The sequence below is a fragment of the Amphiura filiformis genome, chromosome 3 (assembly GCF_039555335.1).
Source record: "Amphiura filiformis chromosome 3, Afil_fr2py, whole genome shotgun sequence".
Classification (NCBI taxonomy): Eukaryota; Metazoa; Echinodermata; class Ophiuroidea; order Amphilepidida; family Amphiuridae; genus Amphiura; species Amphiura filiformis.
Window position 1 is genome coordinate 54,765,822 of NC_092630.1, and position 22,657 is coordinate 54,788,478.

The 22,657-nt window shown below is 37.7% G+C and overlaps 1 protein-coding gene across 3 annotated transcripts in view; it reads left to right on the forward strand.

Moving 5' to 3' along the window:
- Positions 1-109: 109 nt before the first annotated feature.
- The window catches only part of LOC140148759 (pantothenate kinase 3-like), a 28,168-nt gene continuing 5,620 nt past the window's right edge, over positions 110-22,657 (forward strand). Inside the window, exons 1-4 of one of the 3 annotated variants that reach the window (XM_072170810.1) lie at positions 110-193; positions 18,073-18,431; positions 19,621-19,868; positions 22,240-22,416. In XM_072170810.1, the coding sequence (XP_072026911.1) occupies positions 18,075-18,431; positions 19,621-19,868; positions 22,240-22,416 (782 nt within the window). In that variant the 5' untranslated portion in view covers positions 110-193; positions 18,073-18,074. Of the gene's footprint in view, positions 194-3,197; positions 3,429-15,555; positions 15,654-18,072; positions 18,432-19,620; positions 19,869-22,239; positions 22,417-22,657 lie in introns of those variants that run through there. The other 2 variants (XM_072170808.1, XM_072170809.1) reach the window with 2 other exon arrangements.

Consider the following 22,657-nt stretch of genomic DNA (forward strand, 5'->3'; position numbering starts at 1 on the left):
TCTCAAAAATAATTTTAAGAGTTATCTATACATAATTATAAATTTCTTAATCTGCTATTTTTTTATACAACAACATTTCCGACATTAAATGCACGGTATTTTAAATACAGGAAGTTATTATTTTGATTGGTGAATTCCGCAGTTGTACACGTGTGTTCAGAAGTGATTTTCTACCTTTCGAAAAACGATTTTGGTAACTACACCCTTTTTACATTATGGTAAATTATATGAAATATAATTATTGTAAATTTGATCGTCTCTAAAACGTAACATGTGTAGATAATCAGTAAGCTTATAAATTTGAACTTGCGAAGTCAAGTCACTTCTTCTTCTTCAGTCAGTGACATCACAGTGAGCAATTACTGTACAACTTAAAGGAGTGTTTCGTGATCCTAGCATCCTCTTTTTATGACATTTTTCAGTACATATCCACGAAAAAAGCCTATTCCCAAAATTTCAGTTGATTCCGATTTTGCGTTTGCGAGTTATGCATGATTATGTGTATTACACTGGTCACTGCTCCAGGCATAGTCATAGACAATCTGCAATGCGTTGTAATTTCGTTCTGGTGCACCAGAACGAAATTCAAATTTCACGATATCTTTGCAAAACAAATTAATCTGCAAGAAATATTTTGTACATAAACATTATGTAGCCAGAGGTTTCCAATGATATAAAAATCTCAACTTTTTTTGAGAAAAGTGGGGGGATGAGGCTGTGGATCACGAAATGCCCATTAAGGAACTTATACGAATGTCCTCATTCACAAACTGATACTATCTGTCCATCGTATAAGACTGTTACTGCACGGCAGCTGGTTGAAGGAATATTACACAGTCAAGAATAGGCTCCATCATTTTTTTTGTTCTGATCCCTCCCAGTCTCCCAAAACATCAAAACATCAATTTGATCAAAAGCGTGGCCGTTGCACATTTACTTACTTAAGACTGTCCTTTTTCATATAACGCAGACAAAGTAGGGCCAAGCTACCTAGAAATGGTCAAATTTTGGCAAGAAATATCTCTGTGTAATCCTATGTAAGTCCCATATCACATCGTTATCGGCGATCGTGATTTTTTTCTCCTGAAGTTTGGCTGGTACCCACTAGCGTCATGCACGTGACATGACACAGCTAAAATAATCGACCGGAAATCGGGGATCATTAAAACGTCAACAAATTTCAAAACACAGAAAGTAGTATTTTTAAACTTAATGGCGAGCGGTCCGAATTTTGAGCCATACAAGTTTACGTGGTAAACTAGTGAGCAATTCCAATCATGCAATGCAATGAATGGCCATGGCCCATGTCATGAATGTATGGCATGAATGGTGAGGTTAAGGTTTACATTTACTATCTTACATTATCTTGCTGTATTTCAGCTAGAGCGCCATAGGTAGAGCAAACAGGTTTTTTTTTAGAACAATACTGTTAACGTAAGACGAAGAAGAAACCCGCCCTACTGAGTACTGACATGACTGATTATATCATAATTTACCACATAATCATTGTTATTGCAATTTGCCATAAACACATTACGTAATCAACACAAAGCTTTTGTGAGGGCGTAGCGAGTTACAGATAAATGAAATTTGAGTATCAGTATCTTCAGTCATCGAAATTTTTGCTCGTTTGACGCCAGAAAAATGTCCATTTTCAAACAGCAATATTTTCCGAACGGAACCATTCATTTTCATTCTGTTTTCACCATAGCCGAGCAGCCATCTTGAATTTTACAAAATCTATGAATATATGCATATATGTCTGAGCCCAGTAAGGTCAAAAATTCATTCATAAAACCATGTCGGGTCAATTGCAACGATTCTGATCGGCCGAATAAGACCACGTGTTTGTGACGTGTTGGGTTCATGAATATTTAATGAGCAGCGCGCTCCTGCCTGACACGGTAAAAAAAGATAACGGGGATCACCAAAAGTCCGATGCTATGCACTTTGCATGCTTAGTGGTGCCTGGCGTGCTAACTGGCTCCTTTAATTCTAACATCATACAGCGTGAATGGGGGTAGTTCGTTCATGTCGAGAACTCTAGCTTTGAATTTGCACAGCCTAGGATAGTTGCGCATTCGATGCTATTTTTCGGTCGAACAGCGGTGCAAGGTTTCGCACCGGAGGTTATAATTTATTCTGTTAATGTTGAAATTTGGATGAAAGTTATTTCGATGAGTCAACTGTATCTTTTGAGCAAGATTTACCTATTTTGGACTGTCTAAAATTTTGCTGAAGTGTAATTTTAGCAAAATTTTTGATGCTTCTGCTTCTGCTTGTATAGGCCTACTCCTCAACGCTACAATTGTAACCAGACGAGGAGGAAGTTGTGCGCAATGCGTTAAAGATGTTATGCTTGTTGACTTTGATAGTGGTTCAGGACCTCTTGCTTAAATGACTTGGTTTCTTCAATGGTTAGGCTACTATGTTTTGTGGGATAATGTTCATATGTTGTGATCGGCTGTGTTTACTTCTGAACTTCCATTGCTTTACACGGTGTCATGCTTCAGCTTAATTCGACTAGATTTTGAATGCAATGGTCTCTAGCCTACAATGTAGAATGTGAAGCTATTGGTGAGCAAATTCTTGGCTAGATTTCTCGAGCAACCATGCCGCAACGTTTTAGTATTTTACTGCATGGCATTCCGCAAGCACATGATAAATTATGCCATATTTTTCCAAAGATCATCTCATATGAAGTAATTATCAATTTTCATATTAAAAACACAAAACATGCATTTTTTTTAAAGTCAACCATGAATGATCCTAGCATTTAGGTCTAGGTCCAGGGACACTACAAAACCGAAAAAGAAAAAAACAATTTTTTGTTGTTGCAATTTTGGGTACCCGGTTAACCACACCAAAAATCACACCCCTACCTCCACTACATGATCCTCCGCCACATGATCCACCCCTGACTTATAAGGATTAACGAGTTACAGTAATTAGTACAAACTAAAAGCATAGCTTTTTGTTTCAGAAATTATATGGCAAATGTCCAAGGAAAAAATAATACCAAATAAGCTCATTCTAATATAAAATACACAAACTGCATGCAAACATGTTTTCATGACCTAGAATGAGACAAATCCACCCTTTTTAGGTACCGTGCCCAATAACAAACATGACCATATGAAGTGTACAGGTGTTCTAAGTTTTGACATTGTTTTCTCTCTTGCAGATACTAATTTTGAATTTTAAAACAATGGCTGCAACCAATTACTTGATACCCGAATACAGGTAGTGCAATCTCAATCTCCATTACATATAAAGCATCACTACAAAGAAACCAACAATGAGTGGGAAAGAAGACCAGCCAGTAGATCTGGAGGATTCCGTCCTCAATGGCGCAGAATCTCCAGGCGCAGCAACTGCTGCTACAGGGGCCAAACCAAGAGCACGAAAGCTGTCTGGAAAGAAACCACGTAAGTACGAGTGCTTTTTTAAAGTTTAACATGGTCATGCACTCAGACCACTGCCATATACTCAACCCATGAATCCCTGTATATAAGATAGCATGTTGACCATGCAGAGAACATAAATGGAGCTTGAATTTACAATTAGACAAAAGAAGCGTAGCTTTGTTAAAGCTAGGAAGACCAGGAAGAGTACAGACTTTGAGAGATATCGTCAACTGAAGAAAACAACCAGATCAGCCTGTAAAAGTGCTTACAGCGAGTACATCAATAACATTATCAGCCCTGATTCAACTGCAAATCCCAAAAGATTCTGGGGATTTATAAACAGCAAGAAATGTGATAATTCAGGGGTCTCTCCTCTGAAGGCATCAAATGGTGTTACCTATTCAGACAGTGGGACTAAAGCCAACATGCTAAATAGTCAGTTTTCATCAGTCTTCAACAAAAATGAGGACAAGTCTTCCATCAAAGATAAGGGACCTAGCCCATATCCACCTATGGAACCCATTGTAGTATCATGTGAAGGTATCAGGAAACTTTTATCTGATCTTGGCATCCACAAGGCATCAGGCCCGGATGAAGTTCCTCCTAGACTACTGAAGGAGTTATCAAATGAACTTGCTCCAGTACTGTCAGTTTTCTTCCAAGCCTCAATTAACCAAGGCATCTTACCTGAAGAATGGAAAAAGGCCAATGTGGTACCCGTATTTAAGAAAGGAGAAAGAAATAAAGCTGAGAATTATAGACCAATCTCACTAACATCTGTCATCTGCAAGGTCCTAGAGCATGTATTATGCAGTCAGATTCTGGAACACTGTGATGTTAATAATATCCTCTCAGATGCGCAATTTGGCTTCAGAAAACGGCGGTCATGTGAGACTCAATTGCTGCTAACCATACAAGATCTAGCTGGCGCATTGGACAACAAGGGCCAAGTTGATGTGATCTTATTAGATTTTTCAAAGGCCTTTGACAAGGTCCCTCATCAGAGGTTGTTACATAAACTCACCTACTATGGTATCAATAGTAACATCATGAGGTGGGTGAGTGAATTTCTGAAAAATCGCACCCAACAAGTCATCCTGGAAGGGTCAACATCTGGAACGACACTGGTCTTATCTGGTGTGCCACAAGGAAGTGTTTTGGGACCTTTGCTGTTCTTGTTGTTTATAAACGACCTTCCTGACTGTATTTCGGCGGGTACAAGAGCCAGACTATTCGCGGACGATTGTGTCCTGTATCGCCACATTAAATCTGAGGAGGACACACGTTTATTACAGCAAGACCTGGATCATCTACTGCAATGGGAAAATGACTGGCAGATGGAGTTCCGCATCACAAATAAGAAGAAGCCTATTCAACAACCATACACTATCCACAATCATACTCTCTAGGAGGTAGACTCAGCCAAATATATTGGTGTTAATATCAGTAAGAACCTCAGCTGGAACCATCATATCAACTCCGTTACAAATAAAGCAAATTCCACCAGAGCTTTCTTGCAACGTAACCTTCACCAGTGTCCCAGAAAGACCAAGGAGATGTGCTACAAGACCTTAGTACGCCCTATCGTCGAATACTCCAGCATAATATGGGACCCTTCAACATCATGCAATGTCCAAAAGCTGGAGATGGTACAACGGCGCTTTGCACGGTTTGTTTATGGGGACTACAGAACCACCAGTAGTGTTACTGCCATGTTAGACCAACTCCAGTGGCCCACCATTCAGGAACGCCGTGCACAGACCAAAGTGGTGATGATGTTCCGGATAGTTAACAATCTAGTTGATGTTCCCCATACCTATCTGATTCCAACCATAGCACTGAGAGGACACTCAATGAGATACTTGATTCCCTTCGCTAGGACAATTGTGTACCGGCAGTCATTCTTTCCGGACACCATTAGGCTATGGAATAATCTGCCTCAAGATCTCATCAACTGCACATCCGTAGATGGATTCAAGCAAGGTGTGCAGACCATCATGCTCCGTTAAGCCAGCCTGGTTTTTTTATCGCACAGTAGTTTGTAGAACTTTATCACCTGCACTGTATCTTCACTTGGCATGCACACAGCCATCACAGTACGTGATACGCCAGAGGCGGACTGTACTTTACGGAAGAGAGAAATGAAATATTTAGTTGCACAAAGGATCTAGGAGCATCACTTAAGGTGATACTACATCCATTGGTGCAAGTAAGATATGTATATTATAGGGGCAAGGACTACAACTACTGCACTGGAAATTTTATTTCAGCACACCCAACAGTTGTGGAGTTACAGTCAAAAATAAGGGAAAACCAATATTTGATCAATAACTACTTGTCTTGAGTCACTGAAATTTCAGGTTTAGTAACTGGATTCCATGCCCCTATAATATACAGAACTTTTGTTACCAGTGTTTTATTAGTTTTTGAGAAAAATGCAAAAAGTGTCACAATTTTATCAAGGGGTGTAGTACGGCCGCGTGTCCTGAACTCGCCACCCTTAGCGTTACATGACAAATATTATGAATTTTTACACCAACCGGGTTTCTAATTCGATTATCTCGACAATCATCAACCCTAAACTAGCAAAAGTATACATTTTTGGAAAGCTGAAGGCATAAGCAATTCAAATATATACATTTCAACTCATTATACAGGGTGACCTGCAAGTTATACAGGGTGGAATAAAAAAGATTTTGATAAAAAATGGGTCACTCAATGCATTGCTTATTACCAACTTACAGTAATAAACTGGAAGTAAACAACATTCATTTTGGTTAGAGGATATGGGGAGCCAACTGACTTTGGAAGAAACCAAAATCACAGATGTTTGGTAATCTCGGAATATAGTGTGTCCCAAAGTATGTTAGATTTGTTTACAATTCAACATATTTTGAACCTAAACATTTCCCCTGACCCATACAGAAAAAATATGTCCATATTTAGATTCCTCGTCAAATTTCCCTTCAGAAAATCTATACTTTGACTATGATAGGATAAATAATTAAAATTTTACAGTAACTTTTAGATTTTGAAGACATCTGCATTACTTACTACAGTGTTTAATATGACAACGGGTAGTTTTGTATGGAAAAGTTTGTATTTTCTAGACTAAACCAATCATAAATTATTAAAAACAATTAGTAGAATTGTTTAGCTGTAAGGCCATGAGTGTTTTAGATGCTAAATGAGTCCAAATCCAATTTACAGCCTTTACAGAAGCAGATTACGCACTAAAAATACCAATCCCATAGAGTTTGTGTGTACCACATCCCCCACCACCACATCCCCCACCACCGCCACCCTGCCCATTCTGAATTCTATGAAGCACAGTGTCAGTATTAAAAAAGTTCAAGTATTTCTTTTTACAGGGTTGAAAGTGCAATTTATTTAGCAATAAAATGAGACCACAAGCATGACAATACCTTCTTGCTTGACAGAGATATCATCAATTGTTTTGAGTCGACTTTGGCAAAATGTAACGTCGCCACCTTTTTTTGGTGGCGAGCTCAAGACACACGACCGTACCACCTTAAGTTAAAATACAAGTAAAAACAAGAAAAAAAATGGTAATCAACAATCACAGATTTTGCAATCATAGACTATGTCAAGTAAGAAAAGATACCTGTTGATCTCGGATATTATTCATACAAGTAAATAAAACACATTAATCATAGGATTTGGTAACGTGGTAACATGGTTAATATTTTATTTTCTCTTCAGCTTGATGTTAACTAGCCCATGGCTAGAATAAGAGTGATTCTCCTCCTGTGTGTGGGTGGGCCTAAACTCTCCTCTTTTGCCTATGTGGCACTATGAATACATACATATGTGATGCATGGTTAGGCCTACACATCACAACAGGCATCATCACATGCCCCCTCTTTTAAAAATGAAGCTGTGTCTTCATTGTAAATTAAAATTTGGAAGCCAAACAATAGGGGCAAAAGAATTTGGTCTGAACAAAATAAATCTAATGTTGAATATCATTTGTTCATGATTCTGTATAATTTGAACATAAAAGCAAAATGTCCGTCAATCCAGCCAATCCAATCCCATCAGATTATTGGTTGGTCGATGATGTAAGTCCAAAAGTTCAGGCAAATCCTGGTAAAATACAAATCAAAGAATAACAGCATACAATTCAGCCACATCTCCATCACCACACAAGATGATATTAGTAGATTCTTCATCCTCTTTGGATAATGTTAGTGTCCAGTTGATCCTCTTAAAATACTCTTCTGTTCCATTGGGTAGAATAACATACATATATGCTCATGCATAAATTAGTACTGAATCCATCCATTCTGCACCATAAAGTAGTAACCATGAGAGTCAGTAACAATGGAAGTCCATGCTATGTTAGTAGTAACAATAATAGGCTTATCCTATTCAAAATCATTACTTTGTTAGTCCATTCAGCCCATCTTCTCAACTCAGCATAAATGATAAAGGAAAGTTCTTCCAGATGAACAGTTCTGCATATTGTTAGTAGACATAAATAGAACTACTTAAGTATGAAGCAACTGTAAGTAGTTTCAAGTACATGTAGCTTCAAATAATTTAAGCTCCAGCTTAAGGGGGTACTACACCCATTGCATTTTTTTGCGGTTTTTGCATTTTGTGAAGAAATGAGAAAAAAAATTGGACAAAGTGGCATGCAAAATGAAGGGGCAAAACTTCTCGTTCTATTGGTGGCATCGGTATGAATGTAGCTTACATGCTTTTGAAGGTAGAAGCCAAAAGGAGGTACATCACTCATGTTTTAAATTCACTTCATTTTGGAAAGCTTGCTATCAACAGATTTCGTTAAAATTTTGGATACGTGTTGCCAACGCATTAGAGAAATAATGTTGATGTAAAATGGGAATAAGTGGTTCCTGATGGCTTCATGAACTTGGTGATTTAAGGTGTTCCACATCTATCAAAAACGAACTGGTTAAAATGCTTCTATTTTCAATGTTGAGCTATATTTTGTATTTTTAACTAGCGACATTATTTCACTGAAACTTAATTAAGCCATAGGTAACAGGTTACCACAACCATACTACAGCAATGTTGAAAAAATTGCATTTCTCGTCACCTATTCCGTAAGGCTCGTAAGCTTAGATTTGCCGATTTTGGTAACTATTTTACCGTTGTTTTCTAATACATTTCAACTAGGAACTCCAAAATTGATACAGTGATATAATATTTTAAGTGGATTAATATTATTAGTGTCTTACCTATGATTGTCGCTATCCAAGGCAAAAAAATCAAATATATTCCATAGAATTCTGCACGCCGCCAAGGTATCCGAATTTTGACACACGCGAATTTTGACTACGTCGCCCACAATCCATTGCGTTATAACCAGTTGCCGTGTTTTATTACATGTATATATTTAGGTATTTTTAAGCTCAAATTCCGGCCTATGGGGCAATCCCAATACGGAGCCATGGAGAAGGGAAAAAATTAAACTCTACATTTGATACAAAACACTTCACCTGCCCAAAATAGACAAATTTGTCATTATCATAAGTTTATTTTATTGACATAGTACAATAATTTTTATCATTTTAAGCACAAGAATCATCATTATGAAGATCTGGCCACAGAGCATACCTTGAGAGGACACTTGGCTCATTTGCATGGCAGTCGGACTCTCCATTGTATTTGTTCATTTGTGTATGGAGAGCAATGGCGACCCTTCATTGTATTTGTTCATTTGTGTATGGAGAGCCATTCTTGGAGCCCATGGGACTCAGGCTAGGTCCTCAGGTAGAGTCAGACGCTGTATGTACTAGAAACGCCTATTCTTAATTCCGCGTTTATTCAATGTTAGCTTAAATTTGTATTGTCCGGCCCCAGCAAATGGAAAAACCTGAATTTGTTACATAAAAAGAAATGAAAATTAAAAAAGTCGGGTTCCACCTGAGTACATATTAAATGGGTGTAGAAATTGTTCTCAAAATATTAATTAATTTAGACAAACATACAGGATATAATGAACCTTTGCCATGACGCCATGACATGATTTTATTAGTCGTTTTATATATCACCTATACCGTGTGTCGTAATTCCAATATTTGTAATTTTATATAAGAACTAATATTTTGCATCATAAATGCGCAGTCCATATGCACAAACGAATACTAATCTTCAAGATATTAAGCTTTAGAAGACTTCAAAATAACATGTCACTAAGCAGGTCATAGGTGCTGGCCTTGTCCTATTGTACTTGTTCATTTGTGTATGGAGAGCTCACTGACCCGAATAGAGGTCAATGGGAGAGCTTCTTTATAAGGCACAACTCCATCGGTTTCAGGGCGTAGTTCATTGAACTCAATGGGCTGTTATTTGAAGTGCTTTTATGTTATTGCAAAACGGATCGTGGCGAAAGCTAATAAATAATTCATACCAGGGTTTAATTGATCCTGGGATGCAGACATTTCATTATTCGCAAACCACCGGGATTCGATATAGGTTTGCATTGTAAAATAAACATGTGAATAAGAGTGTCATCCCCCTGATCTGGCTTTGCATTATTCATACCTTGTAAAAAATCATGCAGTAATCCCAGAATGGGGATCAAGTTTGTCACTATTGACTTTTCACCTAAACTCACATTTTTCTCTAAGCCAAATCTATCTTTATTACCATTACCAGCTAAGCTGGGATCAGCTTGCTGTAATTGTGCTAGTTTCTCAGGGTCTATGTTCAGCCATGCTGAAAATCTAGCTTGGGTCCCAGGATGGTCATTACCATAATTAGGTATGCTTGATTTAGGCCTAGCCCTATGTTTTGCCTCCTGATTTGCTAACTCAGCCTCATCCAATTTTGTTTGGGCTCTAGTTGTTACCAGGGAATTTATAGGCCTAGGTGTGGCAGGGCTAAATAACTCATCCTGATTGGTTGACTCTAGTTCCTCAGCTACTGTTTGGGCTTTGCTTGTTACCGTAGCTGGAGAACTGGGTGTGGCAGGGCTACCTTGCATATCTATGCTAGGTGGATCAATCAGGGGCCAACCAAGGTTTTTAATGTCATTGCCGAAAAGTACATCCTGTTCATGACCCTCAAAATCAAGTACAGCGACTGTAAACTGGTCTTCGCCATACTTACACTTGATCTGAATTGTAGCAAGGGGCAAGATCAGTTCACCTTTTAATTGCTGCAAGATTGTTGTACCCCCAGTATAGGCGGCAGGACTTACAAATTTCTTGTCAACTATCGTTTTATCACAACCGCTGTCTCTCCAAATAGTGGCATCTATGCCGTTTACTTTTCCGTACATGAAAAACATGCTATGGTCAATTTGCTGATAATTTCACTTGGGTTGCCGCCCTACTTTTGCAGGTATAAATTCATGTACTTTGGTTGGGCATTTTGATGCAAAATGTCCAAATTGATAGCAAGCATAGCTTTAACTTTACTAGTATCTTTCACTGGTTCTTTCTCATGGATAGGTTTGGGTTGTGACTTTTGCTTTGAGGCAATGGCGTTTACAAACCATCGTTTGCCTCCCATTCTTTCAATGTAGGCATCCGCCCATTTACCAAAATCTCCCGTAGTTTTAGGCTCACAATGTTTACTACTTTTGCATTGCAACAATTGGAGAGTGAGCCCTCTTTGAAAAAAAACCCATGCATATAGGAATAGTTTGATGCCAAGAACACAGATCAAGGCCCATTGGAAAGTGAGCCCTCTTTGAAAAAAAACCACAACAAATGACCAGGAAGGAAGTTTTTCAGACGTTTTGTGTTACCATGGTTACTATGAAGCTTGATAATGCATTTCGACTAGGAAATCAACAGGGAATATGGTTTGAAAATGGTGAAAACTTTTTTTGGAAGAATTTGTTTCATCTTTGATAGAATAATATTGGCTACACACATCACCAGGAAAATTATCATGATTGGGTGTACCCATCAAGTTTTCATTTATAATTGAGTCGGACACATCAAAATTCAACAAAAGATCCAAATAATTTGTTGATCATATTGTATAACATTAACAAGTCATTTAATACATTCTGGACATTTTAAGAGTATTTGTGACCATCCACCACAACTGAGCCCGGATGTCTCCAGTGCCACTATTGAGATATATGCTCCATTGAACTTAACAATAAACAATAGGAAACAAAGGATTTATTGACTGTTTTATTGATTTTTCACTACTTGAAAGTCAAGTACTATAGACATGATATACATCATTTTAAAGCTAATTTGAAGCAGAATATTTTGGTTGAATATCTCAAAAATGATGATTGGCGACTTCAGGGCTCAGTTGTGCTGGATGGTCACATTTGGAAGAAGCCTTTTATAAAAATAAAATTTGAAGGGTACCTACATGTATCATTTTGATAGTCTGTAATGTGATTAGAAATGTACATGCTGGCATGAAACTGCCATGAAGGCTCAATAGTGAGTTGGTACCATTGCATTGCCCTGAAATATTGGATAATAATGGAAAAGGTGATATAAGCCCTGAGATATAGCTGCAATAGACGATGGTGGAGAAAGATCGTGAGTGTAATTGTGATGTACATAATGTAGCAATACACCTCCAATGTCTATCTGTATAGGAAACTGAAAATTATTGGTGATTTTTGGCCCAGGAAAAATTAAATTTGGTGCTTAAGAATTGGCAATTCTGTTTTACAATTATTCAATTTGAGGAATTTATGAACCAAAATTGGGCCAATTTGCAAACAAATACTTCATTTAGTGCACCTAATTTACCTGGAGAGAGTAAACACTGACTGTCAGCATGTCAGGCAAGTAAGGAACCTGTGTTGGTTGACATTCTGAACAGGTTGACATTCTGAACAGGCCCACTTGAATGGGGAAATCAATTCGTAGGAGTTAAATATGAGGCTTGCTAACAAATCATTATGTTACATGTATATCTCAGAGTAAATCAAAGAAGTTTTGCAGGAAGCCTGGAGTTGGAAGCTACAATTTTGGGAAACAAGTTTGTGCTGTTTGCTGAGTAGCAGTTAGGCAACACTTGTTTAGGGCTCATATTGAAATTCCCTTACACAGGAAGGTGTGCGCCATCCTGCAGCTTTCCTGTGCTAGCCTTCTTTTGTTAAAATCCTGGGCAGGGAGTATCACTGAGGCATATAATCCATCCGTGTTATGACCGAGCTTTCCTGAGGCGCGCGCTTAGCGAGGGGAAGCCTGCCTTCTTTCTGTGTGAAAACGTGGTAGGGTATTTCAATATAAGCCCTTACTACTAATAGTTTGGGATATATATCTAATTTTTGTTTTATTAGAGCACTTTGACCTATTCCTTATCAGAACATTGTTTTTCTTTTGTAAAGAGGTTTATTTATATCTGAAAAAGTTAAAAAGGTTGGACAAGATAACATGAGTGTTCAATGGTTTATTACCTCTGCAGCATCTGAGGTGTAAATGAAGAGCTCTATAATATTCGGTGGTACTGTAGTTTATAGAAATAGATAAAATAGATAAAATAAAAATGGAAGCAAGTAAATATTTAGGTAAGTCCATATACATGAGCTCATAGGTAATCAGTAAAATTAATCAGTTTTATTTAGTTACAATAATTTTCATATCAATATCTTATACTTGTGTAGCAAAGCTTAGCAAGGATGTTTCTTTTGTGGAAACAAATGCTGCATGTACACAATACAATGATTTTGGTACATGTATCTATCTAGGCCTACATGTAATTCACAATGTCATTAAATTGAGCAAGAGGGCTATGTACATTGTATCACATCACGAATAAAGAGCTGTATGGTGAACCACCAAAGTTAAAGCTTTCATAGAAGATTAGAGAGAGGCGAACATTTTTGGCATTCATCCAGGAGCAAAATTGAGGCTGTGGACACTAACCCTAACCCAACTAGGACTCACTAAAGCTCACTATTAAAACCACTCTGCGTGCATGCATTCCACGGGACTTGATGACGCAATCAGACCAAGTCATATATACCCAGGGAGTCATTTGCACTTGCAGAGCGCACCACGCGTCACGTTTTTTTTAACACACAGTGCGTGTGACGCAAAGCATCGACCCCCGATGCCACAGATTTGGTTTGTACTTCTATGTGGACACACTGTATGGTTTGAGGACACTGCTCATCATAAACAAGTAAGCTTTTAAAGCTGGGTATAGCAACTTATTTTTAAAATGGTCAAACAGAAAGTCTGTACCATTTGCTCTATTGGATATCACAGGTAGACCATTTAAGGATTTTTGTGCGCTCCACACGCCTTTACACACACAATCAAAATTTTAACATACTCCGCACACTTTCTTCGCCCTAAAGTTTTGTTGCGCTCCTCTCCTTTTTTCCGGCAATGAATAATTTGTCTTGAGTCTTGTGTGTGTGTGGGGGGTCATAAAATGTTCGACCCAAGATGGGGGGTAAAAAATTTTGGTGCAATAATTATGTGTACCCCAGCCTGGTGAATTATTTTGGGATTTTTTGGCAGGTCGAAAGGGGGGGTCAAGCAATTTTTGGCAGGTCGAATGGGGGCAAGCGATTCTTGGCACAGATATTTTGGGCACCTTTTCTATATTACACCCTAAAAAGGTGTAGGAAAACATTAGGAACACATTCAAATATGCAAAATTTCTTGCTCGCTGTGCTCGCATTATATGATAAGACAATTTAAGGTTTTAAATTCGGGTTCCGGTTATTCCTTCATGTAATTTTACACGAAATTAGGGTTAGGGTTAGAGTTAGGGTTAGTTTAGGGTTAGGATTAGGGTTAGGATTAGGGTTATGATTAGGATTAGGCTTAGGGTTAGGGTTAGGATTAGGGTTAGAGTTAGGATTAGATTACACGAAATAATTACATGAAGGATCGACCCGGGTTCCCCATAATCTTGCATGTGTTAAGGGGGAGCAAAGAATTGTTGGCACATCAAAAGGGGGCAAAGGTTTTTGGCACGCCAAAAGGGGGGCAAAAGATTTTTGGCACGGTCAAGGGGGGCAAGCAATTTTGGAAGACCATTTTGAAAATTCACCACTGTACTCCGGGGTACACATAATTATTGCACAGCCCCTAAGGGGGGTCATAAAAAATTGACTCCGGTCACCGACATATTCATGACCCCCCGCCGCCAAAGAAAATGACACCCCTTCAGACCTGAGCTGACTTCCAGTGTTGATATGGAGCTCTATGGTGTTACCCCACACTTTGATCAGAGACAAAACCTACAGGGAACATGTGCAAAATTCCTCTTTAAACAGGTGCACCTCTTCTATTTTTAATTACACATCAAATTTCTGCCTTTCTTCTTTTTTCTTTACAGTTTCTTTTCCCTTTTCAGTCAAGATCTACAGCCCCCTGAAGAATTGTAATTGGGAAGCCCTGCTTATAGGTCATTTAGTGGGTCAGTGATTAGCAATAGGTCATTATGCTGCCTCTACTCCTCCATGCCCACTTGGTGGGATTGGAATAAATGCACAAGAAATCTTATCATGCCTGACTGCATTGACCATTGCCATATCACTGTGTAGATCTATTCAGATTGTGCAAATATTTAAAGTGTATTGTTAAAACCTACCTGTTCCATAAACTCTGTCTCTGCAGTGACTTAGTACAACATGTGATATTTTTGCAAGGCTTCAAAAGTTTGCTCTCTATCTGTGTCTGCCATTTGCATATGTTTATCATAACAATATTCTCACAAGCTACAATGTATAGCATTCTAGAGTTTTTGAATATACATATCTGAAATATGCTTGTGATTATGCAACTTGGTATGATACAGTACTGATTTTTATCATTATCAATTTATTCCTTTTAATCATCATGTGTGCAATCAAATCTGATGCATACTTAGCCAGCAGAAGAAAATTCTCAGAAATACTATTAATTAGTTGAACTGCTACACAGGATTGAAGAGTTTTGAATTGTCATTTGGCAGCTGCGTGGAATTGTTTGGAGAAAATATGAACTTTAATTATTGTTCTGCTGCTGAATATGGATATAACCAACTGTTTTGATAAGCACTGTAGTTTGTTTACAAATGGTGTAAATGACTGATAGTAGTATTGAGTTCATCATGTGTTTGTAGATTGCATGCAATCAAATATATGATCAGATTTATTTTAAATCATGGTGTGATCATGGTACGCAGTTAGAGAAAACACAGATAGGTATTGAGCTGTAGCTGTCAAATGATCAGTTTAGCAACAAATGTTAAATTGCCTAATCAATGTAGAGTGCTTATAAGCAACAAATGTGGAAAGTATGGATATGAATGGGAATGAAGAAATAGGTAAGTACTGTAATATAGCCCACTGGAAATGATTTAGGGTGGTAGTCTCAAACCCGGTTTCAAATAATCTTTGGGTTTGTTGAGTTGTTGGTTTTTGTTGCTAGGGTTGTTACTGTTGTAGTTGTTTGTTTGTATGTTTGTTTGTTGTAGGTGAACAAACTTCCTGTTTCTGCTTCTATTGTATGTGCCTTCATGTTGAAAAAGTTTTACACAATAGTAGTGTAAAAAGTCTCCACCAAATGCCTTCAGTTAACGCTCATTTTGAAAAAATTTCCGATGACTCAGGGGGTACATCCCACCCCCGGAGTACACACGACGCGATGCCTAGCTGTTCCTCACCATATTTAAAAAACTTGTGCCCCCCCCCACGATAAACTTTGGATTGACGCCCTTGGTGCAAACTATGACATTATGTCAAAATTGCTTTGTTGAGCTGACAAACACAACAAATTTGACTGGTTCCATTTAGGTATAAGTTGGGACATATACTGTGTAAACATTTCATTATGCTAAAAAATCAAGTTTGAAAATAAAATGGACAAATTTCATATTATATGTTCATATAATATTGCATTGCTAGATAGTATTGGGTTTTCTTTCATTTTACCTTTTTTTTTTTTTTTTTTTTTTTCTCATTAAAATTGACAGAAAACTTTTTCCTGGCTGTTAAATTATTACTACAGTCTGTCTTGTCTGAAGTACAAAGTACCGACATGGACGCACACAGTGTGCCGACTTTGAAGGCACACATACCTGCAGCAGAGACGCAGCACTGCGCACTGTTTACGCGCTGTATACACCAGGGTTCACAGGTTTTTGCCCCAGGTGGAAAAAACCGTGGTTTTAACCGCTTGGCAAAAACAGTTTTAGCCGGCAAAAATGGCAAAAACTAAAAAAGTGATTTATAGTTCAGTTTTTTCATCTCAAAACAAATTATTAAGTTACAAAAATAATTTCCTGAGTGTAACAAGGCCAGATTTTGTAATTATAAGTAACATATTAAGAAATTAAGAAATTAAAGGCATGCGTTTTCATTGCTCAAGAGCATTTAACCGAAATGTGGCATATCAAATTCAAAACTTTTTCATTTTAAGGACTTGATGAGACAAAAAATATGTTGAATGATTCGTTAAAAGTTTTGTGTTCCTGTTTATGAGCTTTCTGTGTTACTTTTTAATATTTAAGTGACTATAAGTGAGTTTTTGCCGGTTTAAACTGGGCAAAAACAGGTTTTTGCCAGTTTTTGCCACCATTGCCGGCAAAAACCGAACCCTGGTATACACGCGTGTTGTCACTTTGTACTTCAGAGTGGACAAACTGTAATATTTTTATTTCTGGCTTTGATTATATCATAGACCCTAGGGTCTATGATTATATTAACCCTAACACGTATAAATCTTACAAGGAAATCCACTGCGAATAGGGTCTATGGCGCATGCATGCATTCGAGTCATTTATGGGCACCAAAACGCTGGCCGGGCAAGCAACTCCACCGTGGCATGAAGTCGGTGATCGTGTGCCAATTCCGGGGGTGACAAGTAAAATCTTTCTTCATCTTCTCTCCTTTTTCGTTCTTTCTCTGCCTTCCGATAGCAAAAAAGCATGTTCCTTGTAAGGGTTAAATTGTTTTCTCATCCTGCATACCTGTGTGGCTGATGAGGATATTGTAATTTTCTGATTGTGATGTTAGAGCACTATTAAAAAATGATTATTTTACTTTCAGACATATAACCCACTTTGTATTTACTGTGTGTCTATAGAATTGTGAAGACTCTGCTGACACAAAAGCACCAAGTCTAACAATTGTTTAGCAATCTCCATTTTCAAAGTCCAACACTCATAGCAGACATGGCTACTGAGTAAATACAAAGTCTTAAGGCAGTGAACTTTGGACAAAATTTGCTCTCCCATATTTCCGTGCTGCATCAGTGGTCAGTCTACATGTACATGTATGTGTGTTAACTAATTAGTCATGATGCTTATTAGGCCAAGTAAAAAAAAAAAACATGATTCTCGACCCCTCCTGCTTCCTTTTTTGAGGCCTCTTCAATTTTATTTTTATTTTTTGAAATTTAGTTATAACTTTTAAAAATATGCATAGGAAGTTGAGATGCTTTCTATAGACCTGCTATGATGCAAGGAAAACAAATTGGAATGTTTTCAGAACATTGGTGGGGCCTTACTTGTCAGAACAACAAAATAAAAAAGGCCTGCACTTTTTGCAGGCATGTATACGTTAAAACAGCCGCAAATATTGGGTATTTACACCCATTTTGGGATAAAAAATATAATATAACGCCCCTCTTCCTCTTTTTATTTAGAAACTCGAATGAGAAACATGGTATTTTTTTACTTGGCCATAAACTGAGAACATCATTGAAATAAAAATGTCTTTCTTTTTCATTTTCCCCTCATGCAGCAATGCCATGGTTTGGCGTGGACATTGGCGGTACCCTAGCCAAACTTGTATACTTTGAACCAGATGATGTGGAACCTACAGACGATGACCCAGACCTAGAACCTGATGCCCTAGCCAAGATCCAACACTACCTCAAATCCTATACCGCATATGGTTCAACAGGTGTCAGAGATGTGCACCTGCAAATAAACAATGTCACTATATTGGGCCACCATGGCTCGCTGCATTTTATTCGATTTCCGACCACTAGTATGAACTTGTTTCTAGATATGGTGAAAGAAAAGAACTTGTCTAGTTTAGCTGATACAGTACATGCTACAGGAGGGGGAGCCTACAAATTTGAGAAGGATTTTAATGAGGTATGTTTTCTATCAATTGTATGGGCTCAGACAAGATCTATAAATGTAACAAATTATGGGGCAAAAAGTGATGCCTAGTATAGTGATAGGTTTTAGGCCTTTGGCTTGTGTACATATTTAGGCATGTGGCTTGTGTCCATTAAAAATGTATGGTGATAGTAACTTGTAATGCAGTGCGCAAAAGAATTAAGGTACCAGTTATGTTCAACCCTCTATCCTAAATAAAGGCAGATATGTCATAATTGGAACAAGCAGTCAATAGCTGCATCTTTTTTTTTAATAGCTCGGATTTAAGACCTCATTGATTGAAATTGTTTAAGAAATAAAGACATGATGGTCCAAAAACTCAAGGAAGATGCAAATTCAAAAGTTGCTGTTTGCTCCGTTGCATGCCATATTGATTTGTAGTGTAAACAAAGCTTTTAAACTACTGTATATTTTTTTATGTGTAGCATTGTGCTTTCGTTGATTAGAACATAAAAGTGCAAATTTTGATTTTGTTCCTGCCAAATCTGAATATTAATTAATCATGATTTTGGAGGTAAACTATTTAAACTGGTTATCTGCCAGACTTGACTTATATTATCATGGTTGTCGCACATGATTTTTGGACAAGCAGACTGGAGTGCTTATTTCAAAAACTGATAATAGTACAGATATGATCTGCACAACTGATTGTGTTTGTTGGGGAAGTAAGTGTATCTATTATCCACTATATCATAAAATCATAAATTATCATTGTAGATAAGGAAATAGATTAAGAATGATGCTTTATATAATCAGGTTTTGTTTGTACTTTAACTGCTTTCTTGGTTAGGTCAAACCAAACTTCAGCTCTAACCATTTTCACAATGCGCAGTTCACAGCGCTAGAACTTAACACTCCAGTGTCCGCAGGGACGCCCGAACTTGCAGAAAATTAAAAAGTAGGGGGTCCGGAGTAGAGTTTGGCGAGTCCGAGTTGCACAAATGCAACATAAATAGTATGTCTGCAATAGCGCTCGATTGAAAAACTGGGGGTCTGCCGGGACCCCTGAACTTGCAGAAAATTTAAAAACAGGGGGTCTGAACTCTATTTTGGTGGGTCCGGGACCCCAAAAAGCAACCTAGCGCTACCCCTGCCCCGGTGTAATATCTTGAAGTGTAACTAACAAGGATAGTTGCTGCTTTCTTTCTTATTTTTTTTACAGATTGTGCAACTCCAGTTATGTAAACACGATGAGCTGAATTGTGTTATACGTGGTATTCATTACATAGACAGAATTCTACCAAATGAATGCTACTTTTATAGGAGCCCCACAAAAGACTCTGAAATGACTGAAAAAGTTCCATTTGACTTCCGCAATCCGTACCCATATCTGGTAGTGAATGTAGGATCAGGGGTGAGCATACTTGCAGTGTATTCACATAACAACTTCAAGAGGGTTGGTGGTACAAGGTAAGGAATTGGCTGACTGACTGACTATGATTCATATCTTAGTAATGTGATTGGCTGGGGGGTATTCAGTACAAATGTGGGTTGCGTTTCAGGCCATTTGGTATATCAATGACCCCTTCTTCTAGGCCAATTTTGGCTCATTTTGCCTCACAGTAACATTTTTTTAATTTTGCGAAAACTCAGGGTTCGCAGGTTTTTGCCGCAAGTGGAAAAAAACGCGGTTTTAACCGTGGTTTTAACCGCTTGGCAAAAACAGTTTTTGTCGGCAAAAATGGCAAAAACTAACAAAGTGATTAATAGTTCAGTTTTTTCATCTCAAAACAAATTATTAAGTTACAAAAATAATTTCCTGAATGTAACAAGACCAGGATTTGTAATAAGTACCATATTAAGAAATTAAAGGCACACATTTTTATTGCTCAAGTGCATTTAACCAAAATGTGTCATATATCAAATTCAAAACTTTTTCATTTTAAGGACTTGATGAGACAAAAATATGTTGAATGATTCATTAAAAGTTGTGTGTTACTGTTTGTGAGCTTTCTGTGTTACTTTATAATATTTGAGTAACTATATGTGAGTTTTTGCCATTTTAGCCGGTTTAAATCAGGCAAAAACTGGCAAAAACCGAACCCTGCGAAAACTGGCGCAATTTTGGTTAAATTTGGACAAAAATTTGGACTTTCGGTGTAGCGATGGGTCCACTTTCAAATTCTCAGAGGCACATCCTTACCAAAACCAAACAGGAGCCCCTACCTGAGAGATTAGCCTATATATTTTTCCCACACTAGATTCATTTGACACAAACATTCCAGTATGATACATTTGGTAATTTATGCACAGCATCAGTATCTCTACTAGCTGCCTTCATAGTTCACAATTTTTTTTGATTCACTTGTTGTAGAGTATTTACTTTAGAATGCACCATTAAACATACCCCTTTGGTTATAGGTACTCAATAACTATCAGGTTTAAAGTGATATGAGAAAGGAGGCTCAAGTAAACGGACTAAGAATAAGATTGATTTATTTTTTCACTCAATAATGTATGCAACATAACATAATGATAAATTATAGGTAAAACATAATGAATGAGCGAGATAAGGCTAATAATAGCCTGTAACCCCTAGTAGGATACTGATCCAATATGACTGAGACATATCAGACATTGAAGACAAAAGCAACATAATTGTCCAGAATTAAGATGTCATGTCCAAACAGTAACCTTAAATTAATAACACAAATGGAAATAATAAATGGAAATAATAGTCATGTTCACGACTAAGTAAGCATGGTAAGCAAAAGCTACTCTTCTGTGAATAAAAGAATAACAACTATATTGTCAATGGAAAAGGGTTTACATATGTTTTCTTTTCTGCATCAGTGCATGTTTATGTTTTCCTAAATTAATGCATGTACTTCCTGAATATAGAAATGTGATCCGGATGGTTAATGTAATCACTCCTTGTGTATGCACATTTCATGTGTAGCATAACTATGAGTGCATCTTTTCACATGATTGACAAGGCTCTTCCATTGCCATTTGGGCTGTTTCATTTCAAATCCATACACCCTATGGAAGACATGATCGTAATCTTCCACACAGGGGTGTAGATTTCAAATGCAGTCACCCATTCAGGTAGCCCCATTTGAAATTAATATTCACACTCCCTGTGTAGAAGAGTAACATTATGTCTTCCATAGGGAGGTATGAATTCAAATTGGAATAGCCCATTACTACAATAGTATGTTGTCGGAAAATTTACAATAGAGGCCGTCAGCCTTTCGCCATCTTGTGGGTACAAATGATACGCGTGTTCATGCGTCTGATACTACGCGCAGGCCGCAGCTTGCCACGCAGTTGTTACCACGCATCAACGCGATGATTTTGCTGTTCACGCATGGAGATCGAACGACCATCGCAGCGTGTACCCACAAGATGGCGGCATATGACGTCACGCTGACGGCCTCTATAGGGAAACCATACCATGATTAAATTAACTGTTGTTCAAGGTTAAACCTAGAAATTATTTAATCATAGCTACATGCAGTATGTGCTAAGATCATTTGAGCTCTTTGCTTTTTTCCATGAATAAAGTTTTAGGATACTTCAGTTTCTCATTATTTAATTTCCAAAGCAAAATTATCAACTTTATACCAGATTTTGAGACAACCATGTCCATGTTCTGAAGGCCTTTGGTGAAGAAAAATATTATTAACAAGAACATAAAATAAGTATACAATATGCTTCAAGTCCAAGTTCAAATCATGGTACATACCACGGCATGCATCAAAGCTTAAGTAAAAAGTTCTAGATAACACCTTGCACTTCTTATATCCTATATGAGATGATTTCTCTGCTTTCCTTCCAGCCTTGGTGGTGGTACATTCCTTGGTCTCTGCTGCTTACTCACAGGCTGTGAGACATTTGAAGAAGCTATTGAGATGGCAGCAAAGGGGGACAACACAAATATAGACAAACATGTACGGGACATATACGGTGGGGATTATGCCAGATTTGGGCTTCCAGGTTCTATAGTAGCTAGTAGGTAAGTCAAATGTTTTGCCAAATCCTTTCACATTCAAAAAGGAGTCCCAAAAACAAATGTGTGTGGCCCACAGAAAATAAACTGTTTTCTCAACTAATCATATCCTGTATGGAAGTTATCTGTTTATTTTTCATCGGATCTCGACAGAAACACAATTAGTTATCAAGGTCCTATTTTATGGAATTCTGCAAATTCAAATATTCATTCTTGTACTTAGCTGGAAGTTTTAAACATAATTTCA